Here is a 23669-nt window from a genome sequence, read left to right as displayed (position 1 = left end):
GTCAGACACCTTGCCGCTTCCCTCGGTCTCCCAGACCTCCTTCCTGACTGAGTGGAGCAATGAGTGGGGAGAAAGCAAAAGGTTTTCAACACGACCTTCTAACAGGGACGACTGGCACTTGGGGCTGCCTGGGCATCGCGGCAGCGGCTCCACCCACCTCTTCAGCCCCGAGCAAGGGGCTATCCGGGTCCTCTTTTCCAGCTTCAAGCATCCTTGCAGATGGCTCGAACCGCCCCTTACCCCTTGGCAGATAAATTTTGGCTGCCCTCTAAGTCGGGTAGCTTAACTCTGCACAGGCTGCCCTTCCTGATCCCGGAGGAGGGTCACTCGCCTGGCCCGGCCAGGCCCACAGCGTCCTGCAAATTCATTGTGTCTTTCCCCTGCGACTGTGGCCGGCCAGGACACCACTGCCCCTCCCAGCCCTGGAGGCACCGGGAGCTCAGCTCAGCTAAACTCAGCTAATCGCTTGCCCCAAAGGAAAAATTTCCATCCCAAGCGACTTCCTGGGCTTCCAACAAAAACCGCTGGTTAACATACGACTGTATCAAACCTTCACATACGTCACTCTCATCAAGTCACAGCACCTTGCTACCTGCTGCGGACGCGTCCCACAGGCAAACAGAACCCGGCCTCTCTCTGCGCCTGAGACAATTATTCAAATAGCATTCATCGTTTGTTCGTTCCACTCACTCAATTAGGGCACGTCCCTTGCTGGCCGCTGCGGGAGCAAAAAGTAAATCTTTGCCAGCGAGTGTCCTCAGGTGACCTGTCTAGACGCGCCCGGGACCGGGGATGGGAGGGGGGTACACAAACCTCACCTTCTCCCCAGCTCCCAGAGAGGTCTGACTCTCAGGACGCGCGCTGCGCGCCAGGCCTCTGCCCCCATGAGCGCGTGTGACCCGGGGGCCCTGCCAGCCCCTGGGGAGCCCCGGCAGCCCGGGACTCGGGGTGCAGGCACGGGAGGGCCGATGGAGCTTGGGGGTGCAGCGCGGGGGTCGTGCGGGTCCGCCGGCCGGCAGGCGGCGCGCGCGCCCCGGGTCCCGCTTTGCGCGCCCCGCTGAGCGCTCGCTTGCCGCCGGCCGCACATGTGTTTCTGTTTTGTGTTGTAGCATTTGTTCTGGAAGCTCGTATTTACATTTTAAGTCTATCTGGTGAGGGGGCTGGAGCCTGCGCCTGGGCCGGGGGGTAGCGGGACGCCCTCCGATCCGCTTCGTAGTCGCTTCTCTTCCTTTTCTTCTCAGCGTTCTAACCAGGTAAGGGCTGCTCAGCCACAGCCAGCAGTTTGAGGGGTCTGGGAAAGTTTTTTTTTTTTTTTTTAAAGGAAAAAAAGGTAAAAAAAAATCCTGGGGGAGGGGTAGTGGGGGATGAATGAATAAAAAGGGGAAGGAAGGCGGATCCACGTGGTTTAATCGGAGACAGACAGAGATCCCATTGTTCAAAATCAATATAAAAAAAAAGGCAGACAGGACGAGCGCGCAGGGACGCCGGGGGGGGCCCGCGCACCATTAAAGTTGTTTTTTTTTTTTTCCCCTTTCTCCCCTGTCTGTGCGAGCAGGTGCTTGGGGGCTAGGGGCCGGCTTTATTCGGGTTCCTTTTCCCCGGGTCGGGGGCAGCCCACCCTCTCCCGGAGGGATTCGGTTCTGGGTGACCCGAGGTTGGAACCTTCGGGGTTCGGGCGACTTTGGAGTGTCGGGCCGGTCCTGGGGGTTCCTTGCCGCCCCTTGAGTGGGCTTGGGGAAGGGGGGCGCGCAGACAAAAGCAGCAGGTGGGGCGCGCTGCGCTCCGGCTAGGGGATCTTTAAAGTGTCCCGAAGCCTCCATTGGAGTCTCGGGATGGGGAGGTGGCCTTCCCCTCGACTTTTGGGGGTGGGGGCGCGGAGAGGGAGGAGGAGCGGCTGGCAACTGGGATGCTTTGTGGACACTCGGAACTTCAGGGTGGGCTGGGGTCCTCCTGGCGCCCGGCTGCCCTGCGGGATTCCCCCGGGGGCGGCCGGCCGGGCCCGCGCGCCGTTTCCTCTCCCGGCTCGCCCCCTCTCCGCCCACCCCGCGGCCGCCACTTCAGGGAGGGCCGGGAGGAAGTGGAGCCGGCGGCTCGGCCCGCTCCCCTCCCCCCGCGCGGTTTATAACCCGTCCATTGTGCGCCGCGGCCCCGTGTCTCCCTGCAGCCGCGACCATGCCCAGGAAGAAGGCGGCGGCGGCGGCCTGGGAGGAGCCGAGCTCGGGCAACGGCACGGCCCGCGCCGGGCCCAGGAAGCGCGGCGGCCCGGCGGGCAGGAAGCGCGAGCGGCCCGAGCGCTGCAGCAGCAGCAGCGGCGGCGGGAGCAGCGGCGACGAGGACGGCTTGGAGCTCGACGGGGCCCCCGGCGGGGGCAAGCGCGCGGCGCGGCCGGCGGCGGCGGGCGGCAAGACGGCCGGCGCGGCCGTGGTCATCACCGAGCCCGAGTACACCAAGGAGCGCGTCGTGAGTGCGGGGGGCGCCCCTGGGCCCGAAGGCGGGGAGCGCGGAGCGGGCCTCGGCGCGGGCGGAGGCCGCGGGGCTGAATCATCGCCGCCGCCGCCTCCGCACAACAAAAGGGCTCGGGCCGAGCGGGCGCGGCCTACCCGACCCCGCGCGCGCGGGCCGTTGGCCGTTGGGGCGCGCGCGCCCCGGGCTCCCGGGGAGGGGGAGGGGAGGCCCGCGCGTGGGGGGTCGTGGCCCCGCCCCCGGCGCCGCGTGAGCGCCTCCCGCTCCTCCCCCGCGCCCGCCCCGGGGACCGGGGGCGGGGAACCTTGGGCACGGGGCGCGGGCCAGGCCCGAGACTGTGGGGTGGCCCCCTTCCCCCCGGCGAGTGCGGAGTGAGGCTGCAGGGCGTACGGTCCGTGCCCGGCCCCCAGCGTGCTCGCCGGCGGCTCCCGGGCGCTGCAGGGCGGGGGCGGCCGGCGCTCTGCGGGGAGCAGCGCAAACCGCCGGGGCTTTGAGGTTCCCGCCGCCTCGGCTCCGGCGCCCCGGTGGGGCGGGGCCTGCCTGCAGCCGCGCACGCCTCCTGCGGCCCTGCGCAGGCTCACGCGCCGCCGGGAAGGCGGGGGGTTGAGGGCGCATGCTCCCCGGGAGCCCCCGGGCTCCCCACCGGTCGGGGCAGTCCCCCGCCCCGAGAGAGAGGTGCCGGAGCTTTGTGTGCCACGCATGAGCAGTGGGGTGCTTGCCTGGGTGTGTGTGGGGTCGGGGGGGGCTGTGCCTTGGGACCCCCTCCCCACGAAGAAAGCATCGCTCCAGGTCTAATGGGTTTCCGTTTGCTGAGCTCAAGGAAGGTCGTGGCCGACTGGGGTTCCTGGCTCAGCCCAGACCTACACCCTATCCCGGCAGAACTGTTGCAAGTTTGCTGTGAAGTGGAGGGGGTCAGAGCCCTCAGTAGGTCGTCAGATACCCCAAACCAGAGGGAAAGCGTAGAAACTTAGCGTGCGGTGTCTAAACTGTCTGGATGACATCACCTTGTGTAGGTAACGGCAGTGGAGATGGCCTGGTAAGCTGCCTTGGACCGGATCCGTAGCTGGATCCCTGGGAGGTTAATGGGTCAGACGGTGTAAAGCAGCTACGGGTCCCCACAAGCCACCTGCCAGAAGGTCTTACCTGGTGGCTTGGTCGAGGCCGGGGAGTTGGAGTGGGAGCAAAGCAGCGTTTACCTGTAATGTCAGTGCCTTAGGACAAGCTCAGAACGTGTGTGGCGGGCGGAGGGGTGGCTTCCACGCGTGTCCCTGAGTTTGAGGTACCAGCAGCTGTCGGAGGGCATTTCACCCCACACTGAGGATCACCTAGAAGCTGGGCTGTTCAAGGGACACTCCCCACCTAGCCCAGTAGCGGGGTGCATTCCCCCCAGTTCTGTTGTTCCCATCTGAGTTCATGGGAGATGAAATTGAAAGGTGACCGGCATGCAAAAATGGGACTCCCATGCTTTCTCTTCTCATCCTGTGCAGTTTCCAGAAAGGTTTTCTGGAAACCCGTTGTGTCTTGGGAGTGGGGAGTGCCTGCTGACATGCACAGGTGTGTGTCTTGTCTCTGAGTGTGACTTACATGCTTGCGTGTGCATGAGTTGGGGGTTGAACTGGGGGCTTGTTGAGCAGGTGCTTATGGGAAGAATTTACGTGTGTGCACACGTGCATACACACGCGTGCCCTGTTGGCCACAATGCCCGTGGCTGGCCCTGCTGAAGCTGGGAGCTTGAGGGTACCCTGCCACCATCCCTTTATTCCCAAGTGTATCAACTTGGAACTGTGTTGGAATTCAGAGCAGTCAGGACTCAAGCTGAGGCCTGTAGGGGATGCCTGTGTTGCACGTGACGGCTTCACTGGCTGCGCCACAATGTGGGGACCTCATTCTCCAGGGCGAAGGTTCCCTTGGGTGGGGGCCAGGGCTGGGCCAAGCCGCTTGCCGTCTGTACCTGCTGCTGGCTCAGGTTAGTCTCCTGCTTGTTGCTAGTTGTCTCTGTAGGTCAATCCTGGGGATGCTGTCTGCTGCCACTGGCTGTTGTCCTGGGCAGTGAACAAGCCTGGCCACGGTACAGGCTGCTGGAAGGAGGGGGGTGGGAGTGCAGGTACACAAGTCCCACCTGCTGGGCCGGGTGAGGACGCAGAGCCTGGGGAGTGACAGGTGGCTGTGTGCCCACCCAGGGTTTTCAGTCTTGAGACTGTCTCTCGGAGGACCTCAGTGCTGCTTGTATGTCACGTGCAGTGAGCAGTTTGTCACCGCCCAGGGTTGACTGAGCCCTCGGCCCTTGTGAAAGAGGCATCCTTGGTGGGATCCTGGCAAACCCAGGGGAGCTGTTCCTAGCTTCTCCAGGCTTGGCAAAAAACTCAAAAATTGCTATGGTCCAGAAATCCTGTTTCCGTTGGTTGAAGACGCTGGGAGTGTTTCTGCTGAGGCTGCAGGACCAGACTGTTGGTCGCAGAGAGGCATTCTGCTCCCCTGGAAGACATTTTGTTTGTTTGTTTGTTTTACATGGAAGCAACATCGCAGCCACTGAGCCATGAGGGCAGGATTAGGTCTCAGACTGTCTTGCAGCCCTGGGACTTGAGCAGCCCTGATATCCATCCTGGATGTCCCCTGAAGAGCTGTCAGGCAGTCAGCTGGGGTCCCTGTTCCCCTGAGGCCATGCCTGGGCTTTGAATTAGGGATTTTACTCTCGTGATTCTGTACAGTGTAGAGGAAGAGTTAAGACCCCTCATAGAAAAGTCAGGGGCAGGGCAGAGATCACGGAAGTTACTTGTACCTAAGGAGCTGTGAGGAAGTAGGGCTCAGGGCCCACACCTGGGGGAAGTCCAGGAATTGGGCACCCCTGCTGCAGTGGGTTCTGGTGCCCAGGGTCCACGTGATCACCTTAGGAAGGCTGGGTTTGGGGGCAGGTGTCCAGCTGGCTGCCTGGCCAGAGCAGTGTCCATGGGTCACCCAGTAAACCTTGGGCAGGTCCCTCCTGTAGCTCCGGTGGGTGACAGCAAGCTCAGGCCGCCTGGTCACAACTCATGCCCTGTGCTGGGGCGGTCTGGCTCGAGTGTCTGCATCTCACGTTGGGTGCTTGGTGCCCTTGAACAGATCTGGAGTGAGGGTCACAGGGTGGCATTTCTTTCCAGTCCCTTCTTCCCTTGTTGGCAGTGCTTCATCCCTTCCTGAGTTGGGAAGGGGTCCCCGGATTTGCTGTCCGGGGGACCTGCCCCCACCCTACCGCTGCAGCCTGCAGGTACCAGCTGCATGGGGAAGGGGAGGTAACCAAGGGAAACTTGGCCCCGCGGCTGGAGTGGCTGTGCTGCAACTCGGGCCTTCTCTAGTTAATGTGGTCCAGTTCTCTGCTGCTGCTGTCTCACTTCCCTTGTGGTGCCGGTGTGGGATGTGTCCCTGCACGCTGGCCTGTCCCGTGGTGGTGGTGGTGATGGGGGGGGTGCCTGTAACTGCAGGTCTGGGTCTCACTGTGTCTCCAAGAAACAGAATTTATTGGTGGCAGACATATGGAGTCTTAAGTCACACGCCACACTGAATGTGAGCAGCCAGCCTGGGCAGTGCTGCCTGAAGGCTGGAATGATGGCCCATCAGCCTCTAAAGAGCATTTCTGGAAGCCCCGGGAGCCCTCGTGCCTTTTAACATGCTGGGATGGTGGTGTAGAGGATGGGGCAAGTGGGTCGGGAGTGCCACCTGGGGTCCATCTGACAGCTGGCAGCCCCAAGGGTGCCATGACTGGAGTGACAGCCTGTGCCACTCAGCTCAGAGACGGCGGTGTGTGACCCGTGGAAAGCCATGTGTATAGTGGCAGTCCAGAGGCCTCTCTTGTCCTCCTCTCCCTAGGGGAAGTTGACCGCTTACGCTGGGCTACCAGAGCCCCATGGAAAGCTCCTTGCACAGTGGGCAGCAGACTGCACTGATGGGCACAGGACTGCAGGAATGTCTAAGTGGAATGACGGTGTAGGGAGGGGGCTCCTCAGTTTGAAGGCCACAGGTGGATGTCTGCTGGCTTGGGAAGTCAGGTCCCTGTTCCCTGCCCTGAGTCACAGCAGGTGCCTCTGTGTGCGTGAAAGGGACTAGGCTGCTGTGCAGGGGTTGGGGAATGTCGGGCAGGGCCCCCCACTGTCCCGGTGCAGCCTTGGGAAGCTAGAAGCAGCTTTAACAAGCTAATTCTGTTCCTCTTCTCTGTCTTCAGAAACTTGAAGGCTCAAAGTGCAAAGGGCAGCTTTTGATTTTTGGGGCAACCAACTGGGACCTGATTGGTCGGAAAGAAGTGCCTAAGCAACAAGGTATGAGAACCGATTTTGAACCCACTGAACGCGTCCTGTCTGCTAGGTGTCCTGGGCGATCCTTGGGCCCATGGGCGGGTGTGTGTGTGTGGGGGGGGAGGCTGTCTCAGTGTGCACACCTGTGCAGAGTGGCCAGGTGGCTTGCTCAAGGCCACATGGCCACTGTCAGGACAACTGGATTTGAACCCTGGTCTCGTGTTTGTCAGTTGACAGTTCTGCCACAGTAAGGTTAGAAAAAAATACCAACAGTGTCTTGCAGCAGGTGTCGACCCGTTGTCTTCATTCCCTGTGACTTTACAACAGTGGAGAGCTGGCCTGTGAAGTGACACCCCAGTGACCGTCATGTGTCACACATTGCTGGGGTCCGTGGTTCTTGGCCAGCTGCAGGATGGACGGTCTGGAGGCGTGGAGGGAGCAGAGGTTCCAAGAAGTAACCGGTTGTCCCCAGCCAGCCGTCCTCGGGAGACAGGCCGATCCCGGGCTGGGAGGCTGGCACCTCGCCATTATGGCTTCTTGATTTTGTTTGGAAGGAGTTCCTCAGTTCTGCCAGCACGGCCTTCCCCCTTGAACAAATATTTGCACACTGCACACCCTGCTGGCACCTTGGAGGAGCGGCTGGCCCTGGGCAGGACCTGCAGGCGCCACTCCTCTGGTGGGATGTGCTGCCTGCGTGGAAACTGCATCCAGGCCAGGGATGAGCCCACATGGCATGTTGGAAGCTCCTGCTGGCCTCTACACTGCCTCAGTTCTTGTATTTTAAAAAGCACTATTTTTTTTTTTTTAATATAAAACACAGATGAGAGTTCTTCCATCTACTGGTTCACTCCCTCAAAGGGCTGCAACTAGAGCTGGCCAGGCCGAGGCCAGAAGGCAGGAGTTTCTTCTAGTCGCGGGTGGTTGCAGGGGCCCAAGGTCTTGGGCCCCCCTCTGCAGCTTTCATCAGCAGGGAGCTGCTCTTCAGTGGAGCGGCTGGGACACAGATGCCCTTCGCATAAGCAGCTCAGCCACACCTGGGCCTGGGTCACCTGCTGGCCGGGGGCCGGGCTGTGTCCTCAGGAGGCCAGAGGGACGTGGTGGTGAGCCACACCATGTTCGCATTCCCGTCACCGCCCTTGGCTGTGCTGTAATAGAGCGGCCACCTGATGTGGTTTTTCTGCTTTCACTTTCTCTTGAAAAGTTTTTTTTTTTTTTTTTAAAGATTTATTTGAAAGTCAGAACTGATGGGAGAGGGAGCTGGCTCACTCCCCAAATGCTGTAATGACCAGGGCTAGGCGAGGATCCTCAGCTGGGTCTCGGGTTGCTGACAGGGACCTTGGGGGCCGTCTGCTGTTGTGTTTCCTGGGCTGTTAGAGAGCTGGATTGCAAGTGGAGCAGCTGGGAGCTGAAGAGGTGCTCCAATATGGGATGCATGTGTTGAACAACAGCTTAACCTGGTGCACTGTGGCAAGTCCCAGTGGGGCGTCTGGGGTGCCCCGACACTGCTGGTTTTCTTGTGGCCTGCAAGCCGAGGAGCAGGTGCAGGTTAGGAGGGAGGAGGGCCAGGTCTGCCTGCTCTCTCGCAGCAGCAGCCTGACTCCTGCTGTGGCAGTGGTCGGCCGGCTGTGGTTGGAGAACAGTCAGTCGCTGTGGCCTGCAGGCACACCTCCAGAGCTGTGCACGGCCCTCTTGATTCAGGAGGTTTGGCGGTGGTTAAGGGGTGGAGTTCAGCGTTGGCAGGAGGATGAGAAGAGCTTCTCTGAAGAGGGGCTGGGAAGGACTTGGGGGAGAGCACAGACAGATGGGCAAGGACCAGGGGTGGTGGACTGGCCTAGGCCTGAGCAAGGAGGAAGTGGCCTGCTGGGGAGGTGGAGCGGGGGAGGGGCGGCAGCTGCTGCAGGCGCCCCAGAGCCAGGAAGATGGGGAGGGCTGGGCACAGGTGAGGGGTGTCTCCTGGGCCTGAGTCAGGTGCTTGGAGCTGGGGGTGTGGAATCGTGGCCAGAGGGGTGCTGGGGGTAGGGCCAGCCAGCTCCTGAGCCCTAGCCATCTCAGAGACCCCCACCCCGCACCAGGCTGTTTCGCACTCCCTGGCATTCTTCACCAGCCAGCAAGGGGGCAGCATCCTGGGTTCTGGCTCCCAGGGACTGACCTTTGGAGGGGGACTCGGAGCCCCTGTTTTCCCCCACCCTCCCCCCAGAGGAGTTGATTTGTGTTTTTGCTCCCTTCACAGCTGCTTACCGGAACCTTGGTCAGAATTTGTGGGGGCCCCACAGGTATGGGTGCCTGTCGGGGGTCCGGGTGCGGACGGTGGTCTCGGGGTCCTGTGCTGCACACAGCCTTCTCATCACCACAGAAGGGAAGCTGTGGAGCTGGGGTGAGTACTGTGGACCAGGTCCCGGGGGAGGGCCGAGGGAGCGGGCAGCTCTGCTCTGGCCCTCTCTAAACCCCCATGCACCCCTGCTGCCATCCAGCCTTCTCACTCTTTCTCCTCCAGCAACCTCTTGCTGAAAGTTCTGACCAGGCCCTCAGCTTGGTGGCCCGCCGTGATAGCCCTCTGCTCTGGCCACCTGCCGCTGTGGGGGCATCTGTCCTGCACCAGGCCTGCAGACGGCGGGGTCTCTGGAGGACTCTCCAGTGGGCTGTCTCTGGCATTGATTTGCTTCCCCTGGTTGGTTCTTGGCTCACCTGGGAGTTTGGGCTGGTTCCTGTCCCCTCCGGGGTCTGTCCCTCTTGGCTGGGTGTCCTGCTCTGGAACAGGAAGCAGCCCTAGGCACATCTTAGCCCCAGGCCCTTCTGGGGATCCTCACTGCTTCTGCAGCTGGGGCTGTTGGCGGATGTCTCCGCCTGGGTGGCTGGGCCTCTGGCTAGCCTGAGCCCCATGTGACTGCATTTTTATTTCAGTCTGTTTGAACCATGTTTTGCGATTTCATGAGCTGCTGTACCCAAGTCCAAATAGACGAACATCTGTTGTCTTCCCTGCACCCTGCTAATTTTGTCATTGTGTCGGAGCAAAGCTAACCGGCGTGCCTGGCCCAGATTCACCCTGGCAGGCTCTGGGGGGCCTGTCGAGACTGCCCCTGGCTTGGTCGTCTCCCCCCTCCCACCCCCATTGGCTCCCCTCCTCCAGAGCAGGCTGCCTCCCTCGGATTCCAGGGCCAAGCACAGCGTTTGATCCTGTTCAGACTTCAGACAGCTCCAATCCTGTCTGTTGACTGTTTTGCTTACGTGATGGCGCTAAAAACATCCCGAGTGCTGCCCCTGGGGGCAGGGACAAGGCGCATCCTGCTGTCTGAGGATTCCAGAGTGGAAATCTGTTCCTGGGTGGGTGGCGGGGTAGTGGGGGCCGCAAGTCTGCCGAGTCACGTGAGGTCAAGCCAAGCTGTTTGTGTCCCCAAACACTAGTGCCAGTGGCACCTGCACCCACACCCATGGGGGCATCTTCCAGAGTGCAGTGGCCTTGTGTAGTGAAGGACGTGCAGTGGGTACCTCGTGGCAATTCCCCCTGTGGACATGGGCCATTCACCAGCCTGGCAGTGGGCACATCATGGCAATTCCCTCTGTGGACACGGGCTGTTCACTGGCCCGGCAGCCTCCCAGGTGGTCAGCCTCCTGGTTCCACTTGCTGTTGGACCTTAGGACGGAAAGCACCAGAATGCTCTGCCTCGAGCCAATCCACCAGCCTCCCCAGGTGCCAGCTGTGCGTGGGCTCCTGTCTGAGTGCGTGGCGTGCCTCTGACTCTTCTGTACCTGCTGCCTCGTGGTTTGAGGTCTCCTTGGGCTGGCCCACCTTCCTAGAGGCCACGGCTGCAGTGTGGGGGCCATGCGGGGCGGTCCCATCCCAGAGCAGCCAGCCAGGTGTGGTTTCAGAACTGCCCTTAGTCTGACTGGTCCCGGGAGGGGGTCGTTCCGGGGTGGGGCTGGCACTGCCCACGGGGCAGATGGAAGGAGGAATGACACGTAGCACTGAGCCATCACAGCAGATCCACAGGGCACCAAGGTGGATGCTTGAGAACCAGGGGTAGTTTTTATTTGTATTTTTAAATTTTCTTTGCTAGGCAGAGGGAGAGAGTGCAGTTTTCCATCTGCTGGCTCTCCCCAAAGTGCAACAGCCAGGACTGTGTCAGGCTGGAGCCAGGAGCCCTCTTGGACATCCTGTGTAGGTGGCAAGGGCTTAGTGCTTGAGTCCCAAGTGCTGCATTAAGCAAGAACTGGGTGTGCAGCTGAGAAACTGGGCCTTGGTCTGAGGCACTGCGAAATGGAACATGGTGTGTCCCCGGCAGCCACTTAGCCGCTGTGCGGACGTCCACCATGTGGCATCTGAGTGAAGGGCCTTGGTAGTCATTTCTCTCGGGGCACATGCATGGCAGCCAGATGAGGGGCAGAGATGTGGGAATGTGAGGCGGGTCCCCGTGACCTCCTCTCCAGGATGGCACTGCTGCCCGCCCTGGCTACTCTCCCCCACCTGCTGTTGGGAAGCCCGAGCTGGCCACAGCTCCTGGTAGGTGTGGCAGCAGGTGCTGTGGGATACTCTGGCCACCTGCCCATTTCTCACTTGGCGCGCTGTGATCTGCAGGTCGTAATGAGAAGGGGCAGCTGGGACATGGCGACACCAAGAGGGTGGAAGCTCCCAGACTCATCGAAGGGCTGAGCCATGAGGTGATTGTGTCTGCAGCGTGTGGGCGGAACCATACCCTGGCACTGACAGGTAAGGAAGGGACTGGGCAGGAAGCTGGCGGCCCTTCATGCGGGGTGGAACCACGGTGGGGGCCCAAGAGCTGCCTCTGTAACCCCATGGCGATGTCGGGGCCCTGGCTGGGCACACCCCCAATGTGGTGTGTGCTGGTTTCACTCCCATGTCACCATCTTTGGACACTGAATGCTGTTGTGTCTGATACATGGGCCAGTTTTATTACTTTGATGCCTTTGGTTGCAACTCTTGCTCAGAATGCTCAGCGTTTTCCCTCCGGCGGTGTTGTTCCTTTCTTCCAGAAACGGGCTCTGTGTTTGCATTTGGAGAGAACAAGATGGGACAGCTGGGCCTTGGCAACCAGACCGACGCTGTCCCCAGCCCGGCACAGGTGACGGTCCTGGCTCCCAGCCCCCATGCCGACTGTGGTGTGGGCTTCTCTTGCCTTCTTGCTGTACCCTCTTTCCCACCATGGAGTTCATGGACCTCTTAAAGGAAGAAGGCCTAGACCTTCTCAGTGGTGTAGTCTTTGGAAGGGTTGAGTGTATGGTCAAGTTGAAAAATACCCTGACGAGCCAAAGGAGAAGTTTGCCGAGACTGTTGTGTTGACTGAAGGATGCTGTGTGCGTGTTGTTTGACCTTGGGGGAAGTCATCCTGCAGCACTGGGAACACAGATGGCTGGCGGGTGCTTGTTGCTAGGTTGCTGGGAACCCGTTGGAGGAGTGGGTTATAAGCCTGGAACGTGGACCAGCGCACGGCTGCAGTGCTGGGCGCCCAGGCAGCACTTCAGGGGAGGCTGGGGGAGCCCTTTCTGGGCTGAAGGATGTGGCCTCCCACCCCCCGCGTGGAGATGGCATTCTGCACTTGAGGACGGAGCAGTGAGTGGTGCATGCCTGGGGGTCCCCTGCCCCGTCCCCCCGTTTCCGTTGCACTTTTCCAGCACTGGTGGGGTCCTGGTGGGTCACTCAGTGTGCTGAAGCAACTTGTTGCCAAACTCCATGTTGATCTGCTGTTTGCACCTTTTGAACCTTTTTTTTTTCAACGTAATTAATTGAAAAGCAGAATTGGGGAGAGAAGCAGATCTTGAGCCAACTGGTTGACTCGCCAGGTGGCCCCATGGGTGGGGGGCTGGGTCAGGCCAAAGCGGAGCCGGAACTCCCTGTAGATGACTGTGCTGTGTGCAGGCCCCAGGCACATTAGCAGGGAAATGGATCAGAAATGGAGGGGTTCAGGCTCAGACCAGTGCCCATGTGGGATCTCGGCACTTGCAAGAGGAGGGTTAGCTGGTTGAGCCACCGCTCGGCCGTGAAGGTGTCATCTAAATGCTGGCTGCAACACCGCTCTGCGATTTTCAGCCGCTTTATTTCTTGTGCACATCCTCAATTAAGACCAATGAAATCACAGCGCTTCTGCCTTTGGATAGGAGCAGATAAAGTCTAATTGAGGGCTTCCTTTAGGAAAAGAGGGTGGAAGTGTTAAAAAAAAAAGGGGGGGGGGAACCCAAGGCCAGGACTGGTGGGACAAGGTAAAGTCTGGGGACCCGCACCGGCCTATGTTTTCCCCTGACCCATGTTCTTGTTCCCAGGCTAGTCCCTGAGTTGAGCACCCTCCGTAAGGCACCCTGCCGGGCGCTTTTCGGGGTGCACACACAGGGAATTGATGGACCCGTCTTTGAACTGCATCCTGAACTGGGGGTGGGGCTGCAATCCAGAGTTCTGTGCATGCAAGCTAAGCTTTTGTGTTCTGGAAACATGGCCTTGGGAAGTGTTGGAACCTCTTGTTTCTAACCTGGTTACCACTGCCCACCGACCTGCAGGGAAAGGTGGGATTTGAATTGGTCTCCTGGAATAGCTCTGTCTGCTGTTCTGTCTTTTCAGATAATGTACAACGGCCAGCCAATTACCAAGATGGCCTGTGGGGCCGAATTCAGCATGATAATGGACTGCAAAGGAAACCTGTATTCCTTTGGGTGCCCTGAATATGGTCAGCTGGGTATGCCTGTCTGTTTTCTAAAAGCTTTGTGATCTAACTGTGAGTGGAGAGCCGACAGGCTGTGGGTTGCACTCGCGGGTGAGGGGTGTGGGCCATTGATCACAGGTGAAAGCTGCCCCCCTCTAAGTGGGTCTGGGGCTTGGGGAGCGGCTGTGGCCGGGCTCCAGGGACAGTGTCAGGGCTGGAGGCCTACAAAAGCTTTGGATGTTCGGATGCATCTGTGTAACATGGCTTCAAAGCTGTGGAACCAGGCAGCCACCTCTACACCGTGTGGCTCCCAGATGTGCTCCCTCGAAGGAGGGGTTGTCGTCCGCGTGGGGTGCCCTAGCTACCCACAGACTTGCTCCATCTTTGCTCCCCACTTGCAGGGCTGGGTCGCCTGCTCCACCTGCCTGGCGGCGTGACTTGCGGGCGCCCTCTGCTGGCCCTGCCCTGCCCCAGGTCTGTCGTGAGCAGCTGGCAGATGGTGACGTGTATAAATAGAACCCGCAGCAACTCCTCGGCCTTAGACTGCAGGTGTCAGGGATTCTGAAACTAAATATACCTCAAGTCACAAATGGATGGAGAACGGCCCCTCCAGCGCCACCTTGCCTGTCCTCGAAATGGGCGTCCAGTACTTCCTGCTGGGAGCAGGGCTAGAGCTGATTGGCTCAGCTGGGACTTGTTGGGCGGGCTTTGGGAGATTGGCATATCTCTGTCACCGCCCCTCCCCTGGCCCTGTGCTTGAAGCCTTACCTGCAGAGCCCCAGGGTTAAACGTCATCTTTTGGTGAGAAGGCGCCTCCTGGTCCATAATTCCAGCGGTTCACTCAGGTGTCCCCCGCATCCAGGCCTTGGAGGGCTGAGACCCTCGGGCTGCCTGCCCATCCACCCTGTGCAGGAGATCGCAGGGACCACCATGCCTTAGGTTATTCACTATATGGCTGCAGTGGACCGGGCCAGGAGCCTGCAACTCCACCCTGGTCTTGCGAGTAGGGGCACCTTCCCCTGCCATGCCATGCCCGTTAGCAGGGAGCTGGATCCACCTTGGGGCAACCCAGACTTGTACCTGCACTGTGCCACGGGATGTTGGTGTCATGAGCTGCAGCTAAACTGTGCTGGGATGCCCCCTGCCCCCCCTTTTTTTGTTTTAATTCAAGGGAGAGATAACTGTTCCCCTTCCCCAAGTGCCCATAGCAGCCAGGGGTTGCAGTCAGCTGGGAATTCGGTGTAGGTGCCCCAGGTGGGTGCCAGGAGCCTGGTCAGGGGACTGGTTACTTGTTCCCCAGGATCTGTGGGCATCAGCAGGTGTCAGGGCTGGGCCCTGTGAGGGGGCTGTGGCTTCTGGCACCAGGCTATAGGCCTGGCAGTTGATGGCCACGTCCTCACGAGCAGCAGGTCTACGGTGGAGAAGGGGTCCTGGCTGAGGCTGTTGGAAAAGTGTGAGGAATCTGCCCGGGATCTCGCGCTCGCTTCAGTTGTGACTTTAAGATACTCGGTGTGCACACTCAAGTGACCACGTGTGCGGCATGGGGGCTGTGCTCAGCTGGAGCTGGGACTACCATCCTAGCATTGTGGCTGGCAGACAGAGCCAGAGCAGGGCCAGCTGAAGTGGTGCTGCGGCGGAGGGGAGTGGCTGGGGGGCCACATCCTCTCTGTCCCACTTGGCCTTGGTGTACCATTCCGTTTGTCCTTTCTGAAACAGTCATTCTTCTCAACCTGCACAATGGGCTTTGTGAGGCACCAGGCGGGTGGGACCCCAGCCAGCCAGGGAAGGGAGCCTCCATGGCCGCAGGGCCAGACTATGCCATGCTCTGAGCCGATTGGGCTCCAGGGGCCAGGGGCTACCCTGTGCTAACAGCCGCTCTGGTCACCACAGGCCACAACTCGGATGGGAAGTTCATTGCCCGTGCACAGCGGATAGAGTACGACTGTGAGCTGGTGCCCCGGCGAGTGGCCATCTTCATCGAGAAGACCAAGGATGGGCAGATCCTACCGGTCCCGAACGTGGTGGTGCGGGACGTGGCCTGTGGTGCAAACCACACGGTAAGACACCTTTTGCTTCACAGAGCCCCACCGGAGCATGGCGTGTGGCTGACTCTGGTGTCTGAGCATGTGGCCTTGACCGGAAGCTGGTCCCAGGGGGACACCTGCCTTCCTCAGAGGACGCAGGGCCACAGGCATCACTCCCCGTCACTGTGGGCTGTGACTGCCACCTAGTGAGCTGTGGGACGTTCACGTAGCTCGGGAAGCACATGGTGGGCTTGCAGCGGCTTCTGTAGGCTGGTATGGCAGGTGGGCAAGCGGCTACTTCGTTTGCTAAATGTCTGTGTGCGCTGAACCGGGGCCAGCGGGAAAGTGGGACACTTGTTCCAGGTCTCCCTCGTGGGTGGCTGGGGGTTAACTATTTGGCGTTGTCACCTGCCACCTCCCCAGCTGTGCCTTAGTCGGCAGTTGGGGTCGGGAGTGGAGCAGGACTCAACCGAGGCTCGCTGACCGGGGGCTGCAGGACCCCACGCAGGTGTCGGCTGCACTGTGCGTCTCCCGCAGAGAGACAGGGTGTAACGATTGAAGTGTTAGCAGGGCTGGCTGAGCTGTGTTGTGTTCAGGCCACACGCCCCGTTCTGGCCACAGCCTCACCCGTGCCGTAGCAGGAAGTTACACAGCAGGGCTTGCTTCTGATGATGAGAGAAGGGCAGATAGTTTGGGGTGTGTGTTTGTTTTGTTTTGAAAGACAGGGTTAGAGATTTTTTCCATCAGCTGGTTTACTCTCCAGGCAGTCACAGCATGACCTGGACCAGGCCAAAGCTAGGAGTCAGTCTCTAAATCTCCCATGTGGGTGCAGGGACCATCCTCCGCTGCTTCCCGGGTGCGTTAGCAAAATGTTGGATCAGAGGTGGGACAGCCAAACTGGTGTCTGACGTCACATTAACATTAACCTGTTTTGGAAATGAGACGCAGCATTCTTGGCAGAGAAAGCAGCAGTGACCTTGTCGGGCGCCTGGGGCTGCACCTGCCCCTGTTGCCTCCTTCCCTGTGGTTGGTTGTTTATTAAAGGATCAGAGATGGAGAGAGAGAGTCTGTTATCTGCATCTTTACTCCCCAAATGGCTACAATGGCCAGCACCGGCCGAGCAAGTCCGCAAACCCATCCGAGTGGGTGGGGGATTCCGCAAACCCCATCTGAGTGGGTGGGGGAGTCCACAAACGCCATCCGAGTGGGTGGGGGAGTCCGCATACCCCATCCGAGTGGGTGGGGTGGCAGGAGCCGGCCCTTGTTTTTCCAGGTGTATCAGAAGATGCGGGTGGAGCAGGTGGAACTTGGGAACCAGTGCTCGTGTACCGGATGCTGGTGTCGCATGCCACAGGCCATGGTGCTGTTTTGGTCGCCCCAGGCTCTCTGGTGGGGCCGACCTCATGTCTCCTTTTCCTGCAGCTGGTCCTGGACTCACAGAAGCGTGTCTTCTCCTGGGGCTTCGGTGGCTATGGGCGACTGGGCCACGCGGAGCAGAAGGATGAGATGGTGCCCCGGCTGGTGAAGCTCTTCGACTTTCCTGGCCGTGGTGCCTCCCAGATCTACGCCGGCTACACCTGCTCCTTTGCCGTCAGTGAAGTGGGTGGGTGCTCTCTCCCTGCCCCTGGGCAGGGGTGGGGGGTGGCACGGGAGGAGTGTCAGGAGCTACACTGGAGTCTTTCCGTCCTCCATGAATCGGTTTCCATGGGAACCCTGTAGCCGCCATCTTGTCCCAGATCTTGGAGCCCAGCTCACTTTATCCCTTGTACTGGTGGACTTTTGTAATTGGAGAGATAGAATGAGCCACCCTCCATTGTGCGTCCAGGCCTGTCGGCAGGGAGCTGCACAGAGGCAGGACAACTAGAATTCGAACCCTCTCTGCTGTAGGAGGCCCCCCATGATACCCCATGACTGGCCCCGGCCTGCCCCACAGCGCCAGCCTATCTAAGCAGAGTGTGCGCTTGTCTGCCCTGGCCCATCATCTGGCCCCCTTGCTGCCCTCGAGGTGTCTGGTCTCCATGGGAACATGCTTTGTTGTCCTCCAGGTGGGCTGTTTTTCTGGGGCGCCACCAACACCTCCCGTGAGTCTACCATGTACCCGAAAGCTGTCCAGGACCTGTGTGGCTGGAGGATCCGGAGCCTGGCCTGTGGGTAGGTGACAGCGGCTTTGGTGGGAGTACGTGACAGGTCTGTCCCTTCCTTGGCTCACTGGAGAGGCCTTCCACTTGATTACGGAATTCAGGGTGGCTGCTGCAGCTCCTGGGACAGCCAGCCCTTCCCTGGCCTTGCAAGAGGAAAGTCATTCTGGAGGTTTCTGTTCTTTGGCAGAGCAAGCCAAGCTGGGGGGCAACCGTGCTTCCCCAGGCTGCTGGCTGCATGGTCACATGATCTGTGAACAGGGAGCTTTCAGCATGTGGAGTGCGAGGGGTCGCGTCCTGGGCAGGACATTCATCAGCCTCCCTGTCAGTTTCTTTGGAACAAGTCCCTCCCCAGTCCTTCCCTGGAGCAAGCAGCCCCATTGTTGGGTGGTGGTGGGGCAGGTGGCTGTGATGGCGACAGCGATGACAGCCTGTGCCCGTTTGCAGGAAGAGCAGCATCATCGTAGCCGCCGACGAGAGCACCATCAGCTGGGGCCCCTCGCCAACCTTTGGGGAGCTGGTGAGCCATGGAAGCACGCGAGGGCGAGGGGGAGCGGGGGAGCGGCTGGCAGGGCTAACGCTGCACTGTGATGTGTGGTGTGCGCCACGCTAGCCTGCCGGGACCAGCACCTGCCAGTCCTGTGGCTGTGTGAGTCCTTCCAGCCATGTTGGGAGAGTGGGAGCCAGGCATTCCGTAAACCATGCTAGGTGAGGGTGGGTGGCATGAGGAGGGGTCTGCCCCTCGCGCTGGTCCCCCTGGAGGCCTGTTAGTGGCCACAGTGCCACAGGGCAGGGCAGGGATGTGGCAGCATTCTCCGTGACCCTGGGATGTCCTCAGCCTACAAGTCCCATGGATCTAGGCTGGCTCTCAGAGCATCCAGAGCATCACCCGCTGGTTAGTGGGGGGCCTGGAAGTGGCTATGTCGACCACCATTTCTGTGTCTCCTCTGCTTGCCCAGGGCTATGGGGACCACAAACCCAAGTCTTCCACCGCAGCCCAGGAGGTGAAGACTCTGGACGGCATCTTCTCTGAACAGGTGAGGGCCACCACAGGGCAGAGGGCACAGAGAGGGGTGTCATGTCATGCGAGCTCCTGTCACTGCAGCTCTCCATAGCGGGACATCTGCTCAGCAGCAGGTAGCAGGGTAGGGCTGCCTTTCTGGAAGTGGACAGTGTGGCCAGGCCGTGTCGTTGACACTCACCCAAGGCTGCCAGGCCTTGCCTGCTGGGTCACAGATGCAGTCACACATGACAGGAGGGTTGTAGGCCGGCCGGCCGGCCAGCCAGCCAGACCCCCATGTCCCCGCCAGGCCCTGCAGACAGACGGCCTCTGTTGGCAGGGCAGGTGGTGTAGGTGGTGGGATCATGGTGCAATTGACTGTTTTCAATAAGGGATGCTAATGCCTTTTTAAAAAATATTTATTTATTTGAAAGGCAGATTTAAAGATACTCTATCTGCTGGTTCACTCCCCAAATGACACAACAGCCAGAGCAGGGTCAGATCAAAGCCTATTCAGATCAAAGCTTATTCCAGGGCTCCCAGTGGGTGCAGGGCCATAAGCACTTGGGCCACCCTCTTGATGCTTTCCCGAGACATTAGCAAAGAACTGGATCACAAGTGGAGCAGCCAGGACATGAGCTGGGGCCCATATGGGACGCCGTTGCTGCAGGCAGAAGCCTAACTTGCACTGCCATGACACTGCGGCCCCAGAAACACACCTTGAGGGTCCTGTGTTTTCCCTGTGAACAGAGTCCCTTGCTGCCCTATGGCCACCTGCCCTGACACACAGCAGTGCACCTTGCCAGACAGCATGGCTTTGTCCCCACAGGTTGCCATGGGCTATTCACACTCCTTGGTGATAGCGAGAGACGAAGGCGAGTCTGAGAAGGAGAAGATCGGGAAGCTGCCGGAGTACAACCCCCGGACCCTGTGAGGGCGGACGGCTCCACCCCGGCAGCTGTTGCCCCCGCGGGCACTGGGACCAGCGCGTTGGACGCGGATGGGGGCGAGCGAGGCCAGTGCAGGTGCACTTCTGTTAGACCCCCTGAGGTTCCGTTTTATAAGTGATTCAACGTTAACTACCTTTTTCTGTATGCTTTCCAAAGTGGGTTTTTTTTCTCCTTCCTAATGTTTAATTAAAATATTCGCTCCTAGTTCTCACCATTCCTACAAAAGAGGCAGAAGCCTTGAGCAATCTTTTTTTTTTGCCCCCCACCCCAAATCATGTTTTTCTCACTCTAGGATCCACATCCTAGGCAACCCTTCCCAGTTGTAATGAGCGCGGTGCTGTCTGGGAGATGATTGCCAGAAACGGGGTCCCCTAGGGGGCCGGCGCCGGGAACCTGGCCAGCCCCTTGCATCCCTGGCCTACCTTTTTTCTCCAAGACCTTCCCACTCCTGTTCCCCTCCCCCTGCTGGCGTTTACTGCCCCCTGCAACCCCTCGGCTGCTCGTTGGCCCCTTCAGCATCCTAGATTCTGCCATGTCCCCCTGGCGGGGGCTCGGAGTAGGTATGCAGTGATTTTTATCTCCTTTAACTATCAAAGTCTAGATGCAAATCAGGTGATGGGGACACTTTTGTGTCTGCCTGGGGGACTGGCTGCGCAGCCTCCCTCTGTGTGGCCAGGGTGCCGCCCTGCCGAGAGACCGAGGGCAGCAGTGCCAGCAGCCATGCAAAGAAGGACCAGCAACTCCACTCTGCCCGCTGGACCCGCCTGATCCCACCACGCTGTTCCCTGCTCGGCTGGCGGTAGCCGTGCGTGCTCGGCTGCGGTACCAAATAGTTGGGGTTACCGAAGAGGCCCCGCCCCGCCACATGTTGGTGTGGACAGCACGGCTGCCGCCCGTCTCCCTGCCAAGTGCCCTGTGCCCGAGCTCGTCACTGGCGTCGCGTGCCCTGCGGTGATGAGGTGCCTTCCCCGGAACCCTCCTCTCCCTCGGACCCGAGTGCCGTGGCAGCCCTGGTTGGCAGAGGGTCTGGACTGGTTTGGGTGCTTTAAGTAGACTTGTAGTTGCGCGGTGCTTCTGGGAAGATGGGGTAGGACTTCGGCGTGAGACTTGGGTGGATGGGAAAGTGATTACTGGTCTTTTTGGAAAACTTTTGGCTTTTTGCTATTATTACCGCTTGTCACTGTCCATGTTAAAATGCCAAAAATGATCCTAGTCATTGTTGCTTTTTTTTTTTTCTTGTTTGCTCACTCCGGCCACCTGCAGGGGCTGCTCCTGTGGGCCGTTGCTGGCACCTGCTCCAGCCTGGCCCAGCCCCGGGCCTCACAGAGGGCAAGGGTGGCACCTCGCAGGCTGCCTTCACGCTCAGCTCTGTTGACCTGGTCCCAGCAGCTTTGGGACCTCTGCTGGCCTGACCCGATGGACCCACACCACCATCGCGCCTTGTGGGACCTGCTGACTCTCCTGCGAGGTCTTCCCTGGCTCGGGGCTCGGACGGAGTGCCCTCCTGAGAAGGTTAAGAGTACAGTCACAGAGGCCGAGCTGGGCTTGGAGCTTCTGGTGGGTGAAAAGAACCAGCCACTGCAGCCCCTTTTATGCCTGCCGCCCCTGGCTGGGAATTCACAGGCCGCCCTGCCCCTCCCCTGCCATCCCCTCCTGCTCAGAGCTGGAGCTGAAGTTCCTTCAGAGGAGGGTTGGCTCCTGCACTCCTGGAGAGGGACACAGGGCTCCCCTCCCCCCAGCCAGGCTGCTGTACTGACCCCCGCTAGACGTGGCGGGCGAAGTGGACCTGGGCGGGCTAGAGGGAATGAAGTCTGAGGGCGGGGCTGGGCGGGGGGCGCGGTTCGGTTGAAGGTGCCTGGTTTAGTGCTGTAATTGTCTTATTTTTTTTTATATATATATTTCTCGGAGTCAACATTTTGAATAAACTGCATCATTGTTTACTCGGTCTTGGCTCTTGTGTTTCCTTGGCAGCGGAATGAGGCAGGTGCAGCCAGTCTGGGGCTCGGCACCCCTGGGAGCTTGGGGCAGGGAGAAGGGGCGCCCCAACACTGCTGCTGGAGGCAGGGCTAGGGTGGGTGGTTCAATTTGGAGGTGTGGTTTTCTATCTGCTGGAAGATCCCGTCAGTGTGGGCATGTCCAGAAACGTGGCTGACATGTGCCAGGGGACTTGGAGAAGATTGTGTGCGACGGGATTGAGAGGTGAGTTTTTGGCATAGATTTGAAGCCTGTGCCCAAATTTTTGGAGACTTGTTCCTCCTAGCTCTGCCCTGTTCAGTGCAGGCTGTTCCCTTTGGGATGTGTGCCTGAATGCCCACCAGGTGGCAGCAGATGGCCAGTTCCACCCCACTTGATGGGTCCTGAGCTGCTCCTTGCTCACTGCCCAGTGGTGGTTGGGGAGCAGGGCAGGGCCAAGAGGCAGGGTGCCTAAGCCCAGGAGCTGAAAGGCCTGGTTGGGGTCTGCACGGTCCTGCCCAAGTCACTGCCACAGTGGAAGGCCACACAGAACTGTAGCACATAGCACACACTGAGCATGACAGCAGGAGTGCCTGTAGCATCACCACCTGCCACTCGTGGAGAATGGAAGAATCCCAAAGTTGTACTACGTGAGGCTCAGAGAGGCCCACTGGCTTCCTTCCCAAGTGCCCAAAACATCCAGAGCGGTACCAGGTCAGAGCCTGGAAGAAGCACCAAGTTGGCTGGCCAACTTTGCTCACTTCTGGCAGGAGCAGAGTACCAAGAGGCCTGCGTTGGCAGGTAAGGCCCGAGCTGTCCCATAGCTGCACATGACACAGGGTGGGGCCAGCCCAGCTTCTGCTGAGGACCAGCAGACTCCAGCTTGCCCCAGATGTGTGCTGATAAGCAGGAGTCTGGGACGATACTGTCAGGGCCCAGGGAGTAATGAGAAAAGGGGTTAGCCCTGCTGAGACTCCTGGGCAAGTGCATGGGAGACTTAGAGCAGAAGTGTTCTCCCCCTGTGGCCCTGGGCAGGAGGCAGTCCTTGTGGAGTGGCCCTTCCCTGCTCCCTAGTGATGGCTCCATCCTCCACACCGGCTTGCATGCTGACTTGCAGCGCATGGTCAGCTGACTCAGCCTTTGGCGTCTGCACCGCTGTTAAGGCTTGCTCTGTGTCAGCCCAGCCAGTGTAGACCCTGAACCTCGAGGCTCCACACTCAGCGCAGGAGGCTTCCCAATTGCTGAGGCAGTGGGCACGCATGGGAGGCCGGGAACCAGAACTAGCCACCTGCATAGCATACACACTGCAACCATCGGCCCCTCAGTCCCCACTGTCCTGTGTGACCTCAGGCAAGTCGCAGCCCTGAGCAGGTGCACAGAACCTGTCTCCCTTGGGGACAGGAATGACTGGGACAGGACTTCATGCCAGGCCTCCCAACTACAACCACAGGGTTCAGGCAGGCAGCTGCAGGGCCCTCCCACACCAAGGACTGCAAGTGCATCCCATTCTCACACCCTGCAAAGACATGAGCCCATTCTACAGGCTGAGAAATAGGCACCCTGGCCTGGTCCTAGGCTCAGCTCTGCGCCCGACTTAACTGCAATGGAAACCAGCTGGTTGGCTACCTTGCGGTCTGGAGGGTACTGCTGGGAGTCATGAAGGCAAGGCCCTCATTTAGTCTGCCATTGAGAGGTGACCAGATGGACACAAACTGGGGTGGCCACTGCAGGCTGAGTGCCCCTGCAGAGGATGCCAGCAGGCTTAGGGGCAGGATGGGGGTGGTGCGTAGAGGGGACAAGCCTTCCACCTGCTGAGGCAGCTGAACTCCAGGCTCCAATTAGATAAAAGGGAGGCTTCTTCCTGCGGCCTGGACGGCCCCATCGGACTTGTAGCAGGGAGCCATCTCAGTTCTGAACTCAAACATTTGTGAAATCCCAGGTCTGTCCACTTTCTACTCAGAAGATGTTAGAGTGAGCTTTGTGGGGGTGAGGTGGGGTGAGGTGAGGTCGGGGGGGTCCATCTGAGCCTTTTTCTGATAGCACCCCTGAGGGGGCTTCGCCTTCCATTCTCAACCCCTTCCCCCCACAGGCTGCTGCCAAGATGCATTCCAAAGTGCTGAGTTTATTAGCTGACACCTCTTGGATAAAGGACAGTTCATTTGCCATGCCCCATGGAGGCGTGAAGCCAGCCCCATTTGCCATCCAGCTGTACTCAAGGGGGTGGAGCCT

The 23669-nt window shown here is 59.7% G+C and overlaps 1 protein-coding gene across 1 annotated transcript; it reads left to right on the top strand.

Moving 5' to 3' along the window:
- Window positions 1-1085: 1085 nt before the first annotated feature.
- On the top strand, window positions 1086-21432 carry RCC2 (regulator of chromosome condensation 2). Its single transcript, XM_058675874.1, has 13 exons — window positions 1086-1253; window positions 2165-2460; window positions 6659-6752; window positions 8959-9102; window positions 11302-11433; window positions 11718-11806; window positions 13294-13408; window positions 15266-15432; window positions 16822-17002; window positions 17445-17550; window positions 17985-18057; window positions 18497-18574; window positions 19367-21432. The coding sequence occupies exons 2-13, from the start codon at window positions 2173-2175 to the stop codon at window positions 19469-19471; spliced, it is 1572 nt and encodes a 523-aa protein (XP_058531857.1). The 5' UTR covers window positions 1086-1253; window positions 2165-2172; the 3' UTR covers window positions 19472-21432.
- Window positions 21433-23669: the final 2237 nt, after the last annotated feature.

The sequence above is a fragment of the Ochotona princeps genome, chromosome 2 (assembly GCF_030435755.1).
Source record: "Ochotona princeps isolate mOchPri1 chromosome 2, mOchPri1.hap1, whole genome shotgun sequence".
Taxonomy (NCBI): Eukaryota; Metazoa; Chordata; class Mammalia; order Lagomorpha; family Ochotonidae; genus Ochotona; species Ochotona princeps.
This window is presented reverse-complemented; position numbering and strand designations above follow the sequence as displayed.

Excerpts from the sequence above, each read along its gene's own strand:
- RCC2 (XM_058675874.1), top strand. The coding sequence starts at position 2,173 with ATGCCCAGGAAGAAGGCGGCGGCGGCGGCCTGGGAGGAGCCGAGCTCG. Across the intron at positions 11,807-13,293 it reads CTGTCCCCAGCCCGGCACAG|ATAATGTACAACGGCCAGCC; the intron begins GTGACGGTCCTG and ends CTGTCTTTTCAG. Across the intron at positions 17,551-17,984 it reads ATCCGGAGCCTGGCCTGTGG|GAAGAGCAGCATCATCGTAG; the intron begins GTAGGTGACAGC and ends GCCCGTTTGCAG.